The sequence below is a fragment of the Anticarsia gemmatalis genome, chromosome 19 (assembly GCF_050436995.1).
Source record: "Anticarsia gemmatalis isolate Benzon Research Colony breed Stoneville strain chromosome 19, ilAntGemm2 primary, whole genome shotgun sequence".
NCBI lineage: Eukaryota > Metazoa > Arthropoda > Insecta > Lepidoptera > Erebidae > Anticarsia > Anticarsia gemmatalis.
In genome coordinates this window covers 6463614-6482378 of record NC_134763.1, presented here as the reverse complement: position 1 = coordinate 6482378, position 18765 = coordinate 6463614, and the positions used below count along the sequence as shown (strand labels likewise).

The 18765-nt window shown below is 41.3% G+C and overlaps 1 protein-coding gene across 1 annotated transcript in view; it reads right to left on the bottom strand.

Annotated features, from left to right (window-relative positions):
- puf (ubiquitinyl hydrolase 1 puf) overlaps window positions 1-18765 on the bottom strand; it is a 34935-nt gene that overhangs the window by 11066 nt on the left and 5104 nt on the right. The window contains exons 11-44 of the mRNA XM_076127138.1: window positions 18575-18752; window positions 18049-18198; window positions 17256-17383; window positions 17012-17090; window positions 16587-16765; window positions 16108-16288; window positions 15672-15822; window positions 14919-15222; window positions 14327-14522; window positions 13878-14006; window positions 13490-13669; window positions 12858-13191; window positions 12480-12604; window positions 12018-12137; window positions 11496-11618; window positions 11055-11207; window positions 10543-10654; window positions 10098-10312; window positions 9536-9704; window positions 8938-9164; window positions 8320-8523; window positions 7777-7949; window positions 7071-7237; window positions 6769-6859; window positions 6106-6283; window positions 5632-5772; window positions 5113-5273; window positions 4670-4796; window positions 4367-4477; window positions 4142-4218; window positions 3687-3795; window positions 3005-3163; window positions 1933-2115; window positions 116-262 (exon numbers count right to left, since the gene is read on the bottom strand). Coding sequence (XP_075983253.1) covers window positions 116-262; window positions 1933-2115; window positions 3005-3163; window positions 3687-3795; window positions 4142-4218; window positions 4367-4477; window positions 4670-4796; window positions 5113-5273; window positions 5632-5772; window positions 6106-6283; window positions 6769-6859; window positions 7071-7237; window positions 7777-7949; window positions 8320-8523; window positions 8938-9164; window positions 9536-9704; window positions 10098-10312; window positions 10543-10654; window positions 11055-11207; window positions 11496-11618; window positions 12018-12137; window positions 12480-12604; window positions 12858-13191; window positions 13490-13669; window positions 13878-14006; window positions 14327-14522; window positions 14919-15222; window positions 15672-15822; window positions 16108-16288; window positions 16587-16765; window positions 17012-17090; window positions 17256-17383; window positions 18049-18198; window positions 18575-18752 — 5461 coding nt within the window. The remainder of the gene's footprint in view (window positions 1-115; window positions 263-1932; window positions 2116-3004; window positions 3164-3686; window positions 3796-4141; window positions 4219-4366; window positions 4478-4669; window positions 4797-5112; window positions 5274-5631; window positions 5773-6105; window positions 6284-6768; window positions 6860-7070; window positions 7238-7776; window positions 7950-8319; window positions 8524-8937; window positions 9165-9535; window positions 9705-10097; window positions 10313-10542; window positions 10655-11054; window positions 11208-11495; window positions 11619-12017; window positions 12138-12479; window positions 12605-12857; window positions 13192-13489; window positions 13670-13877; window positions 14007-14326; window positions 14523-14918; window positions 15223-15671; window positions 15823-16107; window positions 16289-16586; window positions 16766-17011; window positions 17091-17255; window positions 17384-18048; window positions 18199-18574; window positions 18753-18765) is intronic.

Sequence of the window (18765 nt, the reverse complement as noted above, 5' to 3'; positions counted from 1 at the left end):
CATAAAGCACAGGACAAATTTCAATGTATGGTGGCATACAATTATAACGATAACAAATGGGTTCATTTGAAAACACAAGATGAGTATTTCGGAGCAAATTGCTTTTGACAAATACCTCGGAATGTTTAGCGATGGCCTGGAAGATCATGTTTACGATCTTCTGTGCGAGCGGCTCGTTCCAGCGACACAGTGCGAAGATCAGAGACCGCGTCTGTTGCAAGTTTAAACAGTCGCGCGTCTGCTGGTAGATGAAAGGGAACCCCTGCCGAACAAACAATCACGTATGAATATTTAAAACCCTATTTTTATTTACAATTACTTTATATGACCAAATTTTTTAACTGAATTAAATAGAAAATTCGAATCATATAGTTTTGCCAATATTATGGGAAGGTGGTTCAAAAAAGCTCATAATTAGCACATGTTCCATCTTGCACCATCTTGTCCAGCGCGCCCGGACACATTATACAGTCGTCACATCTACCGAGGCCGGCCACCAGCGCCACCATCTCGTCCAGCGCGCCTGGACACATTATACAGTCGTCACATCTACCGAGGCCGGCCACCAGCGCCACCATCTCGTCCAGCGCGCCCGGACACATTATACAGTCGTCACATCTACCGAGGCCGGCCACCAGCGCCACCATCTCGTCCAGCGCGCCTGGACACATTATACAGTCGTCACATCTACCGAGGCTGGACACCAGCGCCACCATCTCGTCCAGCGCGCCCGGACACATTATACAGTCGTCACATCTACCGAGGCCGGCCACCAGCGCCACCATCTCGTCCAGCGCGCCTGGACACATTATACAGTCGTCACATCTACCGAGGCCGGCCACCAGCGCCACCATCTCGTCCAGCGCGCCTGGACACATTATACAGTCGTCACATCTACCGAGGCCGGCCACCAGCGCCACCATCTCGTCCAGCGCGCCTGGACACATTATACAGTCGTCACATCTACCGAGGCCGGCCACCAGCGCCACCATCTCGTCCAGCGCGCCCGGACACATTATACAGTCGTCACATCTACCGAGGCCGGCCACCAGCGCCACCATCTCGTCCAGCGCGCCTGGACACATTATACAGTCGTCACATCTACCGAGGCCGGCCACCAGCGCCACCATCTCGTCCAGCGCGCCTGGACACATTATACAGTCGTCACATCTACCGAGGCCGGCCACCAGCGCCACCATCTCGTCCAGCGCGCCTGGACACATTATACAGTCGTCACATCTACCGAGGCCGGACACCAGCGCCACCATCTCGTCCAGCGCGCCCGGACACATTATACAGTCGTCACATCTACCGAGGCCGGCCACCAGCGCCACCATCTCGTCCAGCGCGCCCGGACACATTATACAGTCGTCACATCTACCGAGGCCGGCCACCAGCGCCACCATCTCGTCCAGCGCGCCCGGACACATTATACAGTCGTCACATCTACCGAGGCCGGCCACCAGCGCCACCATCTCGTCCAGCGCGCCCGGACACATTATACAGTCGTCACATCTACCGAGGCCGGCCACCAGCGCCACCATCTTGTCCAGCGCGCCCGGACACATTCAGTCGTTACATGTACCTTGGCATGCAGCAGCGCGCGCGCATCAGGCTCTCCCAGCGCGAGGTGTCCGGCGGCGTCCCGCGAGCGCTCCACGAGGCCGGCCACCAGCGCCACCATCTCGTCCAGCGCGCCCGGACACATTATACAGTCGTCACATCTACCGAGGCCGGCCACCAGCGCCACCATCTCGTCCAGCGCGCCCGGACACATTATACAGTCGTCACATCTACCGAGGCCGGCCACCAGCGCCACCATCTCGTCCAGCGCGCCCGGACACATTATACAGTCGTCACATCTACCGAGGCCGGCCACCAGCGCCACCATCTTGTCCAGCGCGCCCGGACACATTCAGTCGTTACATGTACCTTGGCATGCAGCAGCGCGCGCGCATCAGGCTCTCCCAGCGCGAGGTGCCCGGCGGCGTCCCGCGAGCGCTCCACGAGGCCGGCCACCAGCGCCACCATCTTGTCCAGCGCGCCCGGCCGCAGCTTGTCGCCGCCGCTCTCCGCGTTACCACTGCCGCCCGCTTCCTCCGCTGGAGACTCCGTCTGGGAAATAATAATAATGAGTTTAAGGCTAAGTTTATATGATCGCGCGGAGTCGCGCGGAATTTTCGACCGAGCGATACAAAAGATCGAAGTAAACAGCCAGTATCATCTACATCACCGCGCGATACCGCGCGTCCCGCTCCGACCCGCGCGCTAGTTCTTGAACCGCGAGAAAGCGCGCGGTTTCTCGGTTCTGTTACCGCGCGGAGATGTAGACAATGCTAGCTGTTTACTCCAATCTGTACCGCGGCTCTGCGCGATCATATGAACTTAGCCTTAGTTTTAATAGCGAATAGTAATCGTAAATTGGGTAGTTGCCTGGGATAACGAAAAATTATTAAACTAGTACTCGTAAATTATTCATCTAAAATTCTCAGACTATGTAGCTTATTTCGTAAATATTGTTGAATTTGTAATTATTACAGACTGAAACATTTTATTAGACACTCATTTGATACCAACGAAAATATGATATAGTGACGTCACTACGACGTATTTCTATACTAAATGTGTTTTTGACATTTCATAAACAGTAGCTGATTTGACTGGTAGGCTACTACCGTATTGACTACCGTTGCTCAAGTTTTATGTGTTTGTTTTCAAATACAAAGAGAGTGAAGTCAAGTGTAGTGCTAAAATAAAGGCGGTCATTGCACTGCCTTTGCTCTAGTTGTCATGGGTTTGATTTCGAATGGATTAACAGAAATATAGTAGATAAGGTGATCGCTAAGCAACTACTATAGCGAATATTTGCTCTCCTACGATATTGTTTTAAGTCTTTAGAAGTAGTTTCCTTTTGTGATTTGCATTGTTGTAAAGTCTGTTTACCATATTCTAATTACATTTCTAGCACGAAATATGAATAAACCTTGTAATAAACTTAACTTACCGTAGTAGTATTTTGTCCTAGATAAAAGTTGACCATGCTGGATATGGCGTTGATGCGCAACATGAACTTGCCCTCCTCCTCGCCCATCTTACTGAACTCGTACAGCAGGCTGAAATACTCCGTCAGGTGGCGCAAGTGCGACCGCGCTCCGTTCTCCATCTATCATTGATATTTATCATTAACTAGCTGACCCGGTGAACTTCGTACCGCCTTTCAATCAATTCTTTATTTTAAAACTTAATATTTTATTGCATTTTTTTCTCCCCGTAAGAACCATGCTAATACTTCAGGGAATATTATTAAATAATTTTTCGTATGCCGATCGACCTGCGCCGCGTCAAAAATGTCCCATCTGCCGAGTCATTTTAAACGCGCGTTGCATCTATATCGCGCATACGAAAGGTTAAAAACTGCTCCCGAAAGAAAACAGACCACTTTCTGTCCCTTAACCAGCCTTACGGCCGATTATATCTACTAACCAGACACTTCAAAAAATAAGGTTGATCTCTATATCCGCTTCTTAATTGTACTCAATATTAGAATATAACTTATAATTTATCATTAATTAAGTAGTTACATGTTAGAACGTATTACACAACTAACTTGGATTGAACGATGTTACAAGCAACGAAACTTTTGCACTAATTACAGTATATTGTAACAAAAACTGTGTTCAACTTACCAATGACAACAACATTCTTATAAACCTAGTAACACAACTCGCTTCGCCCAACTTGCTAGTATCTTCACCCTCCTCCACACCTTGTAGGTACAACGCACAATGACTAGACCTGAAACAATACATACATATTATAATACTACTATCATACAAACGAACACTACATCTGAGCAGTAAGTGCAAAGTGCGGGTGGCGCAGTGGCTTGACTCATTACTTGTCGTCTCTTGGCGACTTAAGTTCGAATCCCACACGGAAAAAATATTTGTGGTTCACGCTATTGGGTCCAACTTAACTTGCAAATGGAAATACTGAGTTAAAACTCTTTCGTAGCTCGCAAAAACATTGCTTGTAGGTTAAATATCTCTACTGTTTTATACTAGTAGTCCTGTAACATTTAAATATATAAGAAAACAATGTTATTCATATTAAATTTGAAACAATAAGTTAAAGTATTTACCTGAGTCTTTGTATTACATGCATACAAAGTCTCTGAAACATTTGACGGACCATTTGATTCGGACATTTTATTAACACCTGAAACAATAGAAATAAAAACATTAATATCAAGATACATAAGTATCTTAAAACATTTAATTTTTATTATCATTGATTATTTAAAATTATTGTTATTATTTTAAACCACTTCATAATATTTATTGTGTATAGTATAATAGGTACTTACTTGCATCGGCCACCACGTATCATCGGCCATGTGTCCCAGGAACCACTCGGACGCCGCCGCCGAAGCGTTGAACTGCTTCGTGACTAACTCCACCCATGACACCATTGTTGGCTAAATAATAAAAGAAAAATGCTTTTTAGAACAACGTTCATATGTTCGAAATCAAAATATAAAAAATTAAGTATTACCATCAGAAGACATTCTTAAAATTAGCTTTAGATAAAATGGCATCGTTTCTGAAAAACATATGGTGAATTTAATGGTGGGATAGTGTGAGATAAGGTAGTCTACTGAAAAACTTACCTTTTCCTTAGCATGTATAAAAGTTTCAATGAAGAAAGACGTTGAGAGACGCGCGGCGACCTCCGTGACCTCGGGCCTTAGTGTCAACAGAGACTGCGGCACTGAACTGCACATCTGACCCATGAACCTTAACAAATGAGAAAATACAATTAAAACTTTATATGAATTCATCAAAATTTCGTAAGGCTTTCAAGGAATATATTGTCAAAAACTGAAGATCAACATGCGTCAAAAAAAAATGTCTACGAGTCATTCCAAATTGCGATTTTCGACGCGTATAAGAATATACGCAAAGGAGAATTCCTTTGCGTATATTCTTACGGAAACATCTAAGTTAAGGCTGTAAATTCCACCTTTGCAAATTATAGTCTAAAAAGGAACTAAAACTAGCAATTTTGTGTTGTGTTATTTTTTAAATTACGTGTTGCTGTTGAAGAACTTACGTGAAATACGCGTGCTGGAATATATTTTTGTCGTGTAAGAACTGCATATTGTCGTCCCATATCCACTTGAGTAGATCTGGCGGTAGTTTGACTGATGGCGCCGCGTCGCTGCTGCGCCGTTCTACTGACGAGCTTGGACTCGCGCCTTCCGCTGTTGAGGACTAGAAAAGGAACAATTAATTTATGTACTATTTAATTTAAAGGAATATTTGTATTGTCCAAATTTGACCCTTATACAAATGAATAGGGAACGATTGAGTATAATAGTTTAAGATGTAGGTATTTTTGTGTCAAGACGACAGTATTGGGAAGGCAAGAAAATAGGAGCGTGGACTAGGTTAATTTCTCTACAGGAATTAAAAAGAAGCCGTTTAAAATGTCCTGTTTCAGTGCCAAAAAAAGGTTTTGCTTCGATAATTTTTTCCTAACACGATTCAGACACGGGCATAATTAACGTAAATCCCAATATTTTTTATGGTTTCACAATCTGAAAGTCTATAGTGTTTGTAACAAACTTACTTGTGCCTCATCAAGCTGTCCGCACTCCGAGCCCCGCTGACTGCGCGGCGGACTCCACTCGTAGAACAACATGTAAGCGCTGTTCGTCTTCTCGAACGAAAAGTCCATGAACTTGTCCGTCACTGAGTCGTAGGTTTTACTCTGAAAAATAATAATATTTTGTCATATCCATACTTAATAAAATAAATATAGGAATTAACATAAGACGTCAGTATTATTAATGAAATTTTTAAATTACTAATAACGTAAGAAAAAATTGCGTTTTTTAAGAGTGAGTTTAGCAGCTTAACCTTAGATGACGCGCGAATAAGTACGTAAATGAAAGCATTGTAACCGCACTTAGTAATCCATCCGTTTACGCACCGCGAAATGAAATACTTTAAAAGTTACTACAAAATTCTCTCGGGAATGTTTATCCTGTCTTTGTTAAAGGTATCAAAGTAATGTAGTAATGAATATATTAGCACTATTTACCGTCATCTCTCCCCCGAAGCACTCAGCAGCAATATGCGCGGGGTCGAAGGGCTTGACCTCGGCGTCGTTGAACAGCAGCCAGCGGTCGTGGTGGTCGTGCTCGCGGTCGCGGATGAACGAGTAGTAGTGCCCACCGTCCGCCGTGCCCGTGTGTACTGTCACGCCTATTAACTCGTACCTGTGGAACGAGTGATGCTGTTATACCTATTGTTTCATATTTATATCTTTTTAAACGAGCACTGAGTTAGAGAACATGTCTATGATGTATAATAGAATACGGGAATTAACGCGAATACGCATTTTACCTTAAAATGCCTAACGTCTCGGCGCAGGTTGCACTCGCCATGGTCGCAGGCTGACCACGTCAGCCAGTGTTTGCGTTAATTTCCGTATTCTATTATACATTAAACATGCAACGCGAGAGTTTAAAAGTTATCATGTCTATGGTGTACGCCAACAAGTGCGTGTACGTACGTTACGTATATATTAGTGCGAGCATTTTCTCTCCATTGTTTTTATTTTTAAAGAGTTTTATAACTGTTAGTTTAATTATTGGCTAGATTTTATACCATTGATATTCTCATGAACATATTTTCATAAATAAGTAAAAAATATTAAGCAAAGCAGCAGTATATAGTTCTCGTTAATTTAAGAAATACATACTCATAATGTTCCTCGAATTCTGAATTGTCTTCACTCTCTACTGTTGGACTAGATTCACCCTCCTTTTTCTCAGCGGATTTCTTCTTCTCTTCTTTAAATAAAAAACAATAATATTTTAATTTGAGATACGACGAACTTTCAAAGGAAGCTACTGGAAGTTTAATAGTCGCTAGCATCATAGAAACCACTTCGACGGATATTTTTTATCCAACACAGTATTTGCGATAAAAACATTATAACAGATTTGTGTCTCTTATAGTTTTTCATCAAAATTAATAATATAGTATTTTTATTGCATGTACCTTGATACTGCGCGGGCATGAGATGTTTCTCGACGTATCCGGACATGTCGAGCCGCATGGGGAACGAGAAGTGCGTGTTCACTTTCTCCTTCAACATCGTCAGCATGTTGAACGTGTAGCGCATCGTGTTGAAACATAATATGCGGGGGAGCTTCTTGAAACACGCACTGTAGAACAAAAATATAGTCATTTATATTCTTCTTCTTCTTAAAGTGCCTCTCCTACTAGTGAAGGTTGTCAACCAGCTCTGCATATTTCGTCTTATCCTTTGCCAGACGAAAGAGTGTAGTCTTTTATATTAGTATTTATTTATTTATTATATTCAAAAATATGGAGTATGGTATTTTCATTTGCAAATGGCGGCTTAGAAAATACTTAAGGCGACTTAAAAAAACAGTAATTCCAAATGAGGAATTAAAATTACTACAGAATTAATTTACATTGCAGCTTAAGATCATTAATTTAGAGTCATGTAAGACAGACAGAAAAAAATCAGTAATTCCAATAATGAGAATTGAAAATTACTACAGAATTAATTAGCGTTGTAACTTAACTTCGGTTTAATTTAGGATCATATCCATTTAAAATTTTAAATAACCAATGAGGAAATAATTTTAATGAATTCACATGAGTTTGAAACAAAAAAACACATTACCCCAATAAACAAAACATTGCAAGATAAAAATAAAGCGTTTGTATAAAGTACCGTTTCTCGGCGCGCACTTTGGCTGCGCACTGCGAGCACGTGTAGCAGTTGTCTCCCTCGAGCGTGTCCTTGACCGTCACCTCGTCCAGACTCTGGTGCAGGTTGCGCATGTCCGCCACCTGGCAGCGAACTGTGTAGAACTCTTCCAACGTCCGCGATACATGCGGACAGTCCTGAAGGCAAGAAAAGATTACTTAAATGTTTTACGCTGTTTAACAAACTTTAAAAACTAGTTACAAAATCGAAGTTTTTATTTGTAGTTCATTTAAAACTATCTATGAACTAACAGAGTTAAATTTACCAGATATACGGATTGAAAATTGCCATGGAAACTTTTTATAAAGTTAAGTCACGTAAAACCAACCGAAGCTTATTAAGAGGTAAGAGCGTATAATCTAATCGCGCACGTCCGTACACGTATCATAACACACAAGCAGATCAACATTTAGCTGCCAAATTAATACCTACTGTTACACACTCAATACTTTTTAAAAGGAACTAAAAATATTTTAATACGCACAAAATATCTAAACATGTTCTTACCAATGACACGACATTATTACTAAGCGTCCCGCAGAACAGCGTCTTGACAAGTTTCTTGAGCTCGGGCGTCATCTCCTCGAGCTTAGACACGAGGTCTATGAAGAACTCCGCCATGTCCTTCTGTTCGCCCGTGTTGAGCGGCTGGTGGTCCATCTGGTACACCTTGCAGAAGCTACGCGGGTTGTAGGCTTTGCGTTCACTTTCCTATAACAAAGAATGTTAATGTATTAGCAAATTGAAGAGCAAGCGGGTGATAAAGAAGAACTTAATGTTGCATTGCAATACATTACAGCACTTTCTGGACACTTCGAGTTCTGAACAAATTATTCATTAAATCCTCTGAGCTCTATAGTACTATAATAAAACATCATTAAATACCATTTCGGAGATCAGAATGTTATCCTTAGAATCCCTTTAAAAATGTTTTTTTTTCTCTAACTAATCTAATCTAATCACTATAAAAAAATAAACACTTTTTTTTTCAAATCTTACGCTAACAATACCTTAGTATTTCATCTCGATTTTTGATCTATCAAAAGAATACAGAGTTCGTAAATCAATAAAATTCGCGACAAAAGGAAAACCTTTAAAGTCTGTTAATAATGTTTTATAATTTACCATGAGATAAGCGAACATCCTCTGCATCTCGTGCAGCGTGGGCGCGTGTCGCGAGGCGGCCACGTCGGCCTGCAGCAGCGCACGGCGCGCCTGCGGCATCATGTACAGGTGCTGCATGCACGACGCCATGTAGCACGTGGCGCCCAGGTTCGTCAGCCCCACGTAGCCGCACTCCGAGCGCGACTCCTCCGCCGGCCAGTAGTCCCACGGGTACGATGATGACGGACCTGACGAACGAAAAAATCATCATTAGCAATACAATAGTTTACGAAATAGTGAGTTATCGTAGAAATTTAAGTAGTCATAAACAATCACGTCAGGCATTTAGAACTAAAGGTAAGATAGTTGTAAGCAATTTAAGACAGCAAAAATGATTCACTACTTTAAAGAAGTAAAAGGATTTATAGTTTTTAAATTAGGATTTACGGTCGAGATAAGATTTTTGTAAAAGCCTTGGCTTTGGATGATGGATGTCTTAAACATAACTTTGTAAAAGCAACTTACTTTAATGACTATTCTTAGCTAAACAGTGAATTTCAACAGAATCTAAAAGGGTAACCACGAAACACAGTACACCTAAAATCAAGTTTTTACTTACCAGGTTTGTGATGTTCCATGAGTTTATTATGCAGCACCATGTAGTTATCGGGCGCGCCCTTCACCAGCTCCACGAGAAGATCGTAGGCCGCCGCGCGAGACTTCTGCGACTTGCATTTAGGCAAGTTTCTGTTGTCCGGGTTCGGCACGTCAAATAGAAAACCGAACACCTAAGACAGAAAAATAATAAATTTATGATAGAGAACCAAGTTAAAAAAGGAAATAGAAAATCTCGTGCTCGTAGTGCCTTAATGTTAAGACAGAAGTGAAGAAAATAAGTTTTACATTCCGCGTGATTAAACTGAACCACTTCGACAATAATATACAGTACTTAGACCGGAGATGTTTAGCCATTATGGACGTAAATTACGGAATTCCAGTACACCTTAGGTAATTTCTAAGATCCTTGTCAGGCCTGGGAATTCGAAAAAAATAAAGCACAGATTTTTGTTAACACCTATGTGACTCTTCAGCTTTATAATATTAGTATAGATATAGATTTATTCATCGTTTTTAAAGAATTCAGTTAATTTAAAAAAAGTTTAGTTTATACACGAACTCACCATCTCCAAGGTCCTAGTGCCTTGGTCCGACGTCTTAAACCTCAGCGGGTGTTTGAGCAAGTGAGTGAGCAGGCTCAGCTGTCCGTAGAGCCCGTCGTCCGGCGTGCACGGCTCCACGCGCCGCTCTATGATCTCGCGCTTGTCGAGCGACGAGCGAATCTGTTCGCATAACTCGTTCAGGTCGGGGGCGCCACTGTCTTCGGACGTTGCACCCTCTGGGAAATCATTTGTTGTAAGTAATTGGTACTTCATAGAATATTATTATTTCAATTTATAATGATGACTCACTTTTGAATTTCGGAACATGATAATTATTGCAGTATTACACGCAGTTATTAAATATAGGAAAACATTTCAAATTTTCAGAACGACTGAACTGAAGTTTATTATCATTTTACCACTTACTTAAATTTGTGTATTTAAAAAATATATATATAGATCTCACCTTTGAAGAAATCTTCAGGTAAACCGTCAATTAGTCTACAAACGAGCCAGAAGTAATCCCGACACGCTGGTCCGTACGGCTCCTTGCCCTCTTCCGCGTGGTGGTGGACAGACTGCAATGGAAATATATGATTACTATAAGATAATAAAAATAAAATATTTAGGCATCAAAGAAAATGCCATCAATAGAATTGCTAGAACAGGAGCGTGTAACACAGAAAGTTTTTTTTGATAAAGCTTTTCCTGGCTCACCGTTATTCAAGGTACTTTGAACATCTTTGGTGGAAGCGTAGTCAAGATTTAACCTGACTATGTAAAGTAACATTTAATTAATACGTATAGAGGGTCGCCGTGTTGATATTTTGCATCAACAACTATTATTGTAATGTAACGAGTCTTAAGCGCGATTGAAAATTAAAGGTTAAAATTAAAATACCTTATTTGTTTACCCGACGTTTCGATCAAATTCAATTCAATTGAACTATTATTATCTAGTTATGTGAATGTACTGACATGCAAGTGATGGTGCTGCAGATGCGTGTGGTGCGGGCGCATGTCGGCGGCGCGCGGCAGGTGCTCCAGCAGCAGCTGCAGCAGCGGCGCCAGCACCGCCACCTCGCCGCCCGCGCACAGCCGGTACAGCGCGCTGCCCGCCTCGCGACGAACCTGGGACATGACACATTTGGTATACACTGATCGTTGCAGTATTTACTGTTAGAGCATAATCAATTTTAACTAGTAAACATTTGAAAAGCGAAGTTTGATTTTTGTATACTGATAAGAGAAGTCTCTAATTTGTTTGCACTTTGCTTATAGTACTGGTCAAAGTAAAACTAATTTGTGTTTAATAAAGAGGCACGTACAGTTGAGCTTTAATTGTGGCTAAGCGGGGTTAACTACTTTGTTCATAATATAAGTTGAGTCATAAAATAATTTCAATTTTAAATTACTTACCGCTGGATCAGCATCGTCGAGCAGTAGTCTGGGCGCGGCTCGTCGCAGCGACCACGCTAGCGCCACGGCGTCGCCTCCGCCCCGCGCCCACCACACACACATACGCATTGCGTGTTGAACCACCTAGGAAATAAAACAATAATAATTAATTACCACTACAATTTCAAAATACGTGAGTTATAATATGGTACATAGACACATCAAATTATGGTTACTAAATGACTAGTGCTTAAATCTATACTAATATTATAAAGCTGAAGAGTTTGTTTGTTTGTTTGATTGTTTGTTTGTTTGAAAGCGCCAATCTCAGGAACTACTGGTCCGATTTAAAAAAATATTTCACTGTTAGATAGCCCATTTATCGAGGAAGGCTATAGGCCTATATCATCACGCTACGACCAATAGGAGCAAAGTACCAGTAAAAAATGTTACAAAAATGGGGAAAATTTTAACCATTCTCTCTTATGTGACGCAAGCGAAGTTGCGCGGGTCAGCTAGTGAAGTGATAAAAGTAAAACATACCTGTGCTCGTCCCCAGAATCCAGTCTTATAAGTGGTGGGTTCTTTAAGTGTAGCTGCCTCACAAAGTATTGATATCAACCTCTCCGTCGTCTCCTCTACGCTCATCAACGATAGTAATGACTGCAAAAAAAAAGCTATATGTAATAAGAAAATCACGGAGCGATAGTCTTTTAATAACTTTTATTTTATTCATATAAGTAAAGTAATTATATTTTATTGGTTTTTTATTCTGACCGTCTTATTCATAAACACACTATAAACCTATGTTAGTTAAAAAGCTACTATAATATATTTTCTCCCTTTCATTTCGCTAAGGAGTGAAAGAAACAAAACACTTTATACGCCTTTCATAACTTCATATATTTTTATAAATAAGAGGGTAACTCTAGATACAAACCACGAAAAGAGCGGAAAATAACATGGATGCTCTATTATAGCTCTTATTTATTAATGTTTACTTACTGGGTGTAATTTGGGTGTTTGCGCCGGATCCGAAGACGGCAATGTCCCGATACGACACAATAGCTGCAGTAATAGAGCGAGGCAATCTTGTCGCCATTCACTGTCGTCGCTCCTTTGTAGTACACCTATGACATAACAATAACATGATAAGCACTTTCATTTCATAAAGATTAGTAAAGATAAAGTTTAATTCTGGAAAAATACTATAAGAAACAAAACACAGATTACATCGGGAAGAAAAGAGGGGAGACCTTTGATCAACAGTGGGACACATATGGCTGATAGAAAAATAGATGGGTCGCTTTTTAAATGAAAAAGTAAAAACTATCCTCAGGATCCGCAGGATAAAATAACTTAAAAACTGTATTGGATACACACCTGACATCATAATATCATACAACAATCTCAACCCTCCCTTCTTAATAAACAGTTCATTCCAATTCTCAACGGACGTCTTCTCCTCTTCGCTCTTTTCGGTACTAGCAGTAGGTTCCTTCACATTTGGCGTGCCAGTATTACTTGAGCTCAGCTTGTCAATAATGTGGAGTGAATACATGAGTTTCTGAGGACTCGTGGGGTCCAATAATTCTGGTAGCTTGCTTTCGATAGGATTCTGGAACGCTTCAAGCAGTGTTGGGTTGAGCGGTACTGCTTGTAGTATGTCCCATACGCGACGGGATAAGAGTTGAGCTTTAGTGTGGGCCACCGGTTCCTGTAATTAAGGGATTTTATTAGGTGACGCATATACAAGCAGTGCAAGTTTTACAGGCATGTATTGAAACACCATGCCTTTAGCTGTTTCAAAACTATTCATCATTATCGTACGCGCCAAATATCTTTGTGCGCCGGAACGGATGAACGCCGCTCTAAATAAGTAATCATTACGTGGATTACTATACAAAATTTTATATTATTTCACTTCCTCGCAGAGGTTTGCTAATATATTCGGAAACAGTTATTTAGCGTGCTAAATCAAACAGTCAAATAAAACTTTAGATGGAGGTACATACCCCATTAGCGCCGGGCTCCTTCATCTGGCCCAGCGCCTGCATGAGCGTGAAGAGATGATGGAAGTAGGTGGGGTCGAGCAGCAGCAGCGTGGGCAGGCGGGCCCGCGCCGGCGCCGGCTGCGCCGACGGCCACTCCGCCCACGCGCCGCGCCCGCCCACGCCCACCGACACGAACACCAACTGTTCACATAACAATACTATATTAAAATATACTGTTAAATAGACATACATAGTTTTAAAGTAAGACGTACGAATACCTACACGTAAGGTACTGGTGCGCACATCAAAGCGTTGTTATGTAAAAAAATATACTAAAGAAGACATTATAGTTACTTTTATTTCAATCTTGCTTGAGTGGAAATTGTAAACATGACTGATGAAACATTACCTGATTATCTTTGAAGCCCATGTCGTAAAGTGTCCTCTCGTCATAGTCTATGGTCAACTCCTGTCCCTGCGTTATCATTCGCAGTGGTCCGTCTGTCGAAAGCGCAGTCACGCCCTCTTCGCCTTGAATCTAAGTAATTAAAACGAAATGATTTAACGCTGAAGCAGAAAATACTGTAAACTCATATTCTAGTTTGAGCAAAGAACTCATTCCTTTCCACATATTATGTATGTATGTTCATTTCGACATAAATAAACCTATCCAGACTCTATTTAAACATGTTTTTTAAGAACCGTAAAAAAATATCACACAATATACCTATTATTATACTATTTTCATAAGGTAATATATAAGAATAATGTATATTAGAGAATAATCGAGATTATCCAAGGAAAGAGTTTAAATCTTATCAGTTAGGTACGAGTAAAGGTAAACGTGTAATATCATACCTGTTTCTCCCACCACACATGCACGTGTGCTCGCAGATGCGCTACAAGGTCGGAATGGTGCAGTGCCAGCGACGCGCGGGGCCCGGCGCCGGCCGGCTGTAATGTGACGCGGACCGTGCCGCCGCCCGCGCCTAGGGCACAGCCTTCCCATGCTCCTGACTCTGCTAGCGCCCAGCGACGTAGGTGATACGCGTACCTAGTAAAATATTACGTTAATAATAATTGATTTATCAGTTAAATGATAAGCGCTCTTGAAGGCTATCCTACAGCTTTATAAAGAGTATCATTAAAAAGTTCATCATTTACGTCGGCAATAACAAATTAGATAAAAAAGTTCGCCCTAAGTACAAGTTTCTAAAATCAACAAAAAAGACGTAAATGAATAGATTTCTTTATAAAAAAACGTTCTTTTTTGTATTACACTCTAATACTAATTCCATATCTGAAACCATCACTTACCCCCGGTTTCTGAGGTTCATATAGCGGTAGTTTATCCATTCAACAGCGTTAAAACTCATATAAAAAACACTATTGAATAGATAAACTACCGTTATATGTACTCAGAAACCGGGGGTTAGATAACGCTACTAACCTCCGTTTAAAAGTATCAAGATGAGTCTTCAACAACAGCAGCGCCCTCTGTATACACTGCAAAGCTGCCTCTTCAGTCATATGCTCATATATATTCTGTTTGTCAACCGTTTTCTCTCCCTCTTTCACCTCCTCACATGTCATTTGAGCCAGTGACGTGCCCTCCCCGTCTTGTTTCTTAGTTATAAGTCTCTCGGCGGCCGATGAGAGGTGGAACATGCACTTGGCTACGAAGTCATCTTCTTGTTGAAGCTGCTGGCCCATGTAGTAACTGTTCAAGTATTGAATAGCGCCCATTGATACGTCTGCAAAAGATAATTGACACTTTACTTTCTGAAGGAAGCTAAATAAATAACTTAGTTCTTCATTAAAGGCTAGAGAAAGAAGTTATTAAAACTGTTAATTACATAAGGCTCAGATTTACTGTAACTAGACAATGCTTTGCGCAATTTGACCAAAAGTAACAGTCTTGTAACATAGTTAGAAAGGCGTTTTTAAGTACAAAACGATGTCGCACATGCGCGTTTACTTCAATGACAATATACTCAATATAAAAACGCTTTAGCTTTCTCACCAAGGGATTTTTTATGACGTGGTAAACACAGTCAGAACGGCGTTTTTAAGTATTGCACGAGCACGTATTTTTCAATGACACTTTTCCCAATATAAAAACGCGCATATTCTATCCATTTCTTTTTTATAATGTACTGGTATTCATATTGTGTCATGTCACCATAATCGTAGCTATATTTACCTGTACTATTAGCCCGTAACGCAATCTTCCACAGATGGTCCATAGCTCGCGTGTGTGGGTGAGCGGTGTCCCGTGAGTCGCCCGTGCCGAGCGCCATACGCGCCAGGTTGCATAGTTGTTGATATAGACTTAGACCCATTATGCTTATCGTCTGTAGGAAGAAATACTTGCATTATGACTCAAACAAAATGAGAGTTTGAAGAATACCGACTGTTGAAGCTATTAACAAAGGCCAGGCCGTGTTTATAAGCCTTATAAAGGAATCGTGTGGAATATAACGGAACTGAACAAAGTGCTTTTGCACAAGCCTTAACAGTTACAACAGAGTTGCAAAAGGTGCTTAATTTTATCAGACGGAGTTTTATATTACAAGCTTTGGAAAAGTGGTCTATACATGTTATTAAAAATATGGTAGTTATAGAACTGTAGTTCCTACCTCTGGGTCCAGCGTAGGCATTTTCTCGACGTAAAGGAACCTGAGAGCATCAAGTCCGAGCGCGTGTTGATCAGGCGACTTGGTGTGTGACAGCAGCCACGAGTACAGACAGTCAGCACACTCGCTAGTGCCGCGCACCACTAAGCAGTTCCATAGCTCTTCTACTTGCTCCACTGTTAAGCTGATGAAGAGAATATACATTAAACCTTTTTATAATAGAGTCTCTTTTGGTTGGATGTTTGTGATTAAATTTGAAGCTCATAATTTAATGTTTTGAACAGTTCTAGACAGAAGCTTTTATAATTTTGTCATTGAAAAATTTCGTCATAAATACGAATATGATAACGATAAAAACCAGTGATTTTTGAGATAATCTATTTCAGTTTTAGAAATGTTGAGTAATCGTAAACTTTGACTTCAGTATAATTTCCTTCTGGTTACTATAATATTGCAATAAATAGTATAAGTATGTTTTGTACCGGAAGTGTTGCGGCGAGCCGACGGGCGAGAAGATGGCGGTGAGGAAGTGCAGGCGCACGGTGAGCTCGGTGATGTGCGCGTAGTGCGGCGCGTCGGCGCTGTGCTGCAGCGTGTAGTGGCGCAGGTCCTCCAGGAACAGCCGCATCATGCCGCGCTCGCGCTCCGCCCACATCACCACCTGCACAGTCACGCTGTACTTTAAACATGTTCTATTAACATATTCTTAGTTTAGATTTATATAGCCCTCATAAAATAAATCAATATAGACGCTCAGAGCTAGTTCTCACATTCCAGAAGATCTTTGCCCAAAAATAGGATATGTTTAGGTATATGCTTCAGTTAATTTTTATAATGTTTTCTATGCAACACGCTCATTTTAATACAAAAGAAATTAATTTGTGAATAAGAAGTTAACCAATCATACCTGATGCATATCCATGCCGCGTAATTGTTGAAATGACGAGAATAATTTCGGTAATAATCGAAGTGAAACTGCAACAGATCTGAAACAACAATTTTACATTGGTATATTAACATCACAAAAGTATGAACTTAAATTATTAAAAGACTACACAGTATAGAATAACACATGCCAGTCATTAGCACGAGTTATAAAGTAATGCAAGATAATGCGCATTTGGCTTAAATACATGCTATAAATAGTATACCTGTGATTGGCAAGATTGTCGAGACATCCCTCAATGAACTTGATTCTTATAAACTTGTCGGTACTGAAGCATAGTAACGCACATAGCGCTTTCTCTGCCTCGAGCGCTAAGCCTTCGCCAAGTTGCTCCTGTAACATAGAGTTATTTATTTTTCTGAGGTCATTCATCATAATTAGAAGGCTGTCGAATGATCAGGATACCGACAATTAACCTACAACATTTATATTAACTAGCACCAGCTATACACGTTTGAATTAACCATAGAGGATATCTATGTAATCCGACCTGTAGTTTTGAGAGCTAAACATCTAATTTACTAGGTCCACGTACAAGGTCCGGTCTACCCGAACAAGTAGAACTTTTCGGTTGACCGGAGGGTGCATGGCCGCCCATTGATAAACCATTGATATGATCATTAGGTGCCTTAACGCACACGCTCTATCGCGCGTGAACCAACAAAAGCGCGCGATAGAGCGTATGTGTAAAGGCAGCCATTATATCACAGACTAGGTGACCGGCGAACTTCGTACCGCCTAAAATATGCAAAATTAAATGTCTATTTTTCAATATTTCTGTGAGATTTTCTTAATATTTTTTTCCGTAAGAACCATCTCCTAATAATAACAAATACAACACAAAAAGAATTAGTAAAATCGGTCGAGCCATTTACGCGTGATGCCGTGACCACGGAAAACGGGTTTCATTTATATATAATAATATGTATATATAGATTCAGGTGTGAAATAGAAGTTGCAGATATAGTAAGTTGTGCCGGCGCGGTCATACAACTCACAATGGCCCCGTCCTGCAGCAGGTCCCACAGCAGCGTGTTGCCGGGCCGGCACACGTCGTCCACGTCGCACGCCAGCGCCGGCGACGAGCCGCGCGCGCGCTTGCCGCCCGCCGCGCCGCCGCCCGCCTGGTACTCCGTCAGGCACTGCGCCTGGACACACAAGTCAAGTTTTACTAGTAATTATATACATAGCACAATGTAAGGTTAATATGGTGTAATATGAATATTACAATCCAAAACAATAGTAAGAAGAGTCATTAGCAATATCGCAGGAGATTTTTATTTATTTTTTAAACTTTATATACAAAAGTGTTAAAGGTGGACTTAATGCCAAAGGCATTTTCTACCTTGGGGTAATGCAGTGTCTGAAAGAATAAGTCACTATATGAAAATAACTATGTATGATTGCGAGATGATTCTCACTTCTCGATTCGTATAATTGTACATCGCGACAAAAATTGAACGACGCCTAACGAAAGACAACCTGAAATATACGTAAGTCTTGCCAGGGATAAACTAGCAGTACCTGTTGCGCGAGACGTGCGAGTTCCTCCTCGCAGGCTGAATCGTCTTCATCCAAGTCAGCAAGGTGTGGGTGTGAGTGTGGCGACAGCGCTGACGATGCACTGCCTTCTTCTTCCTCACCACCAGCGCCGCCGCGACGCTTGTAGCTCTCCATTAAGCGCAGCTCCATTAGACGACGACTGTGATATACCA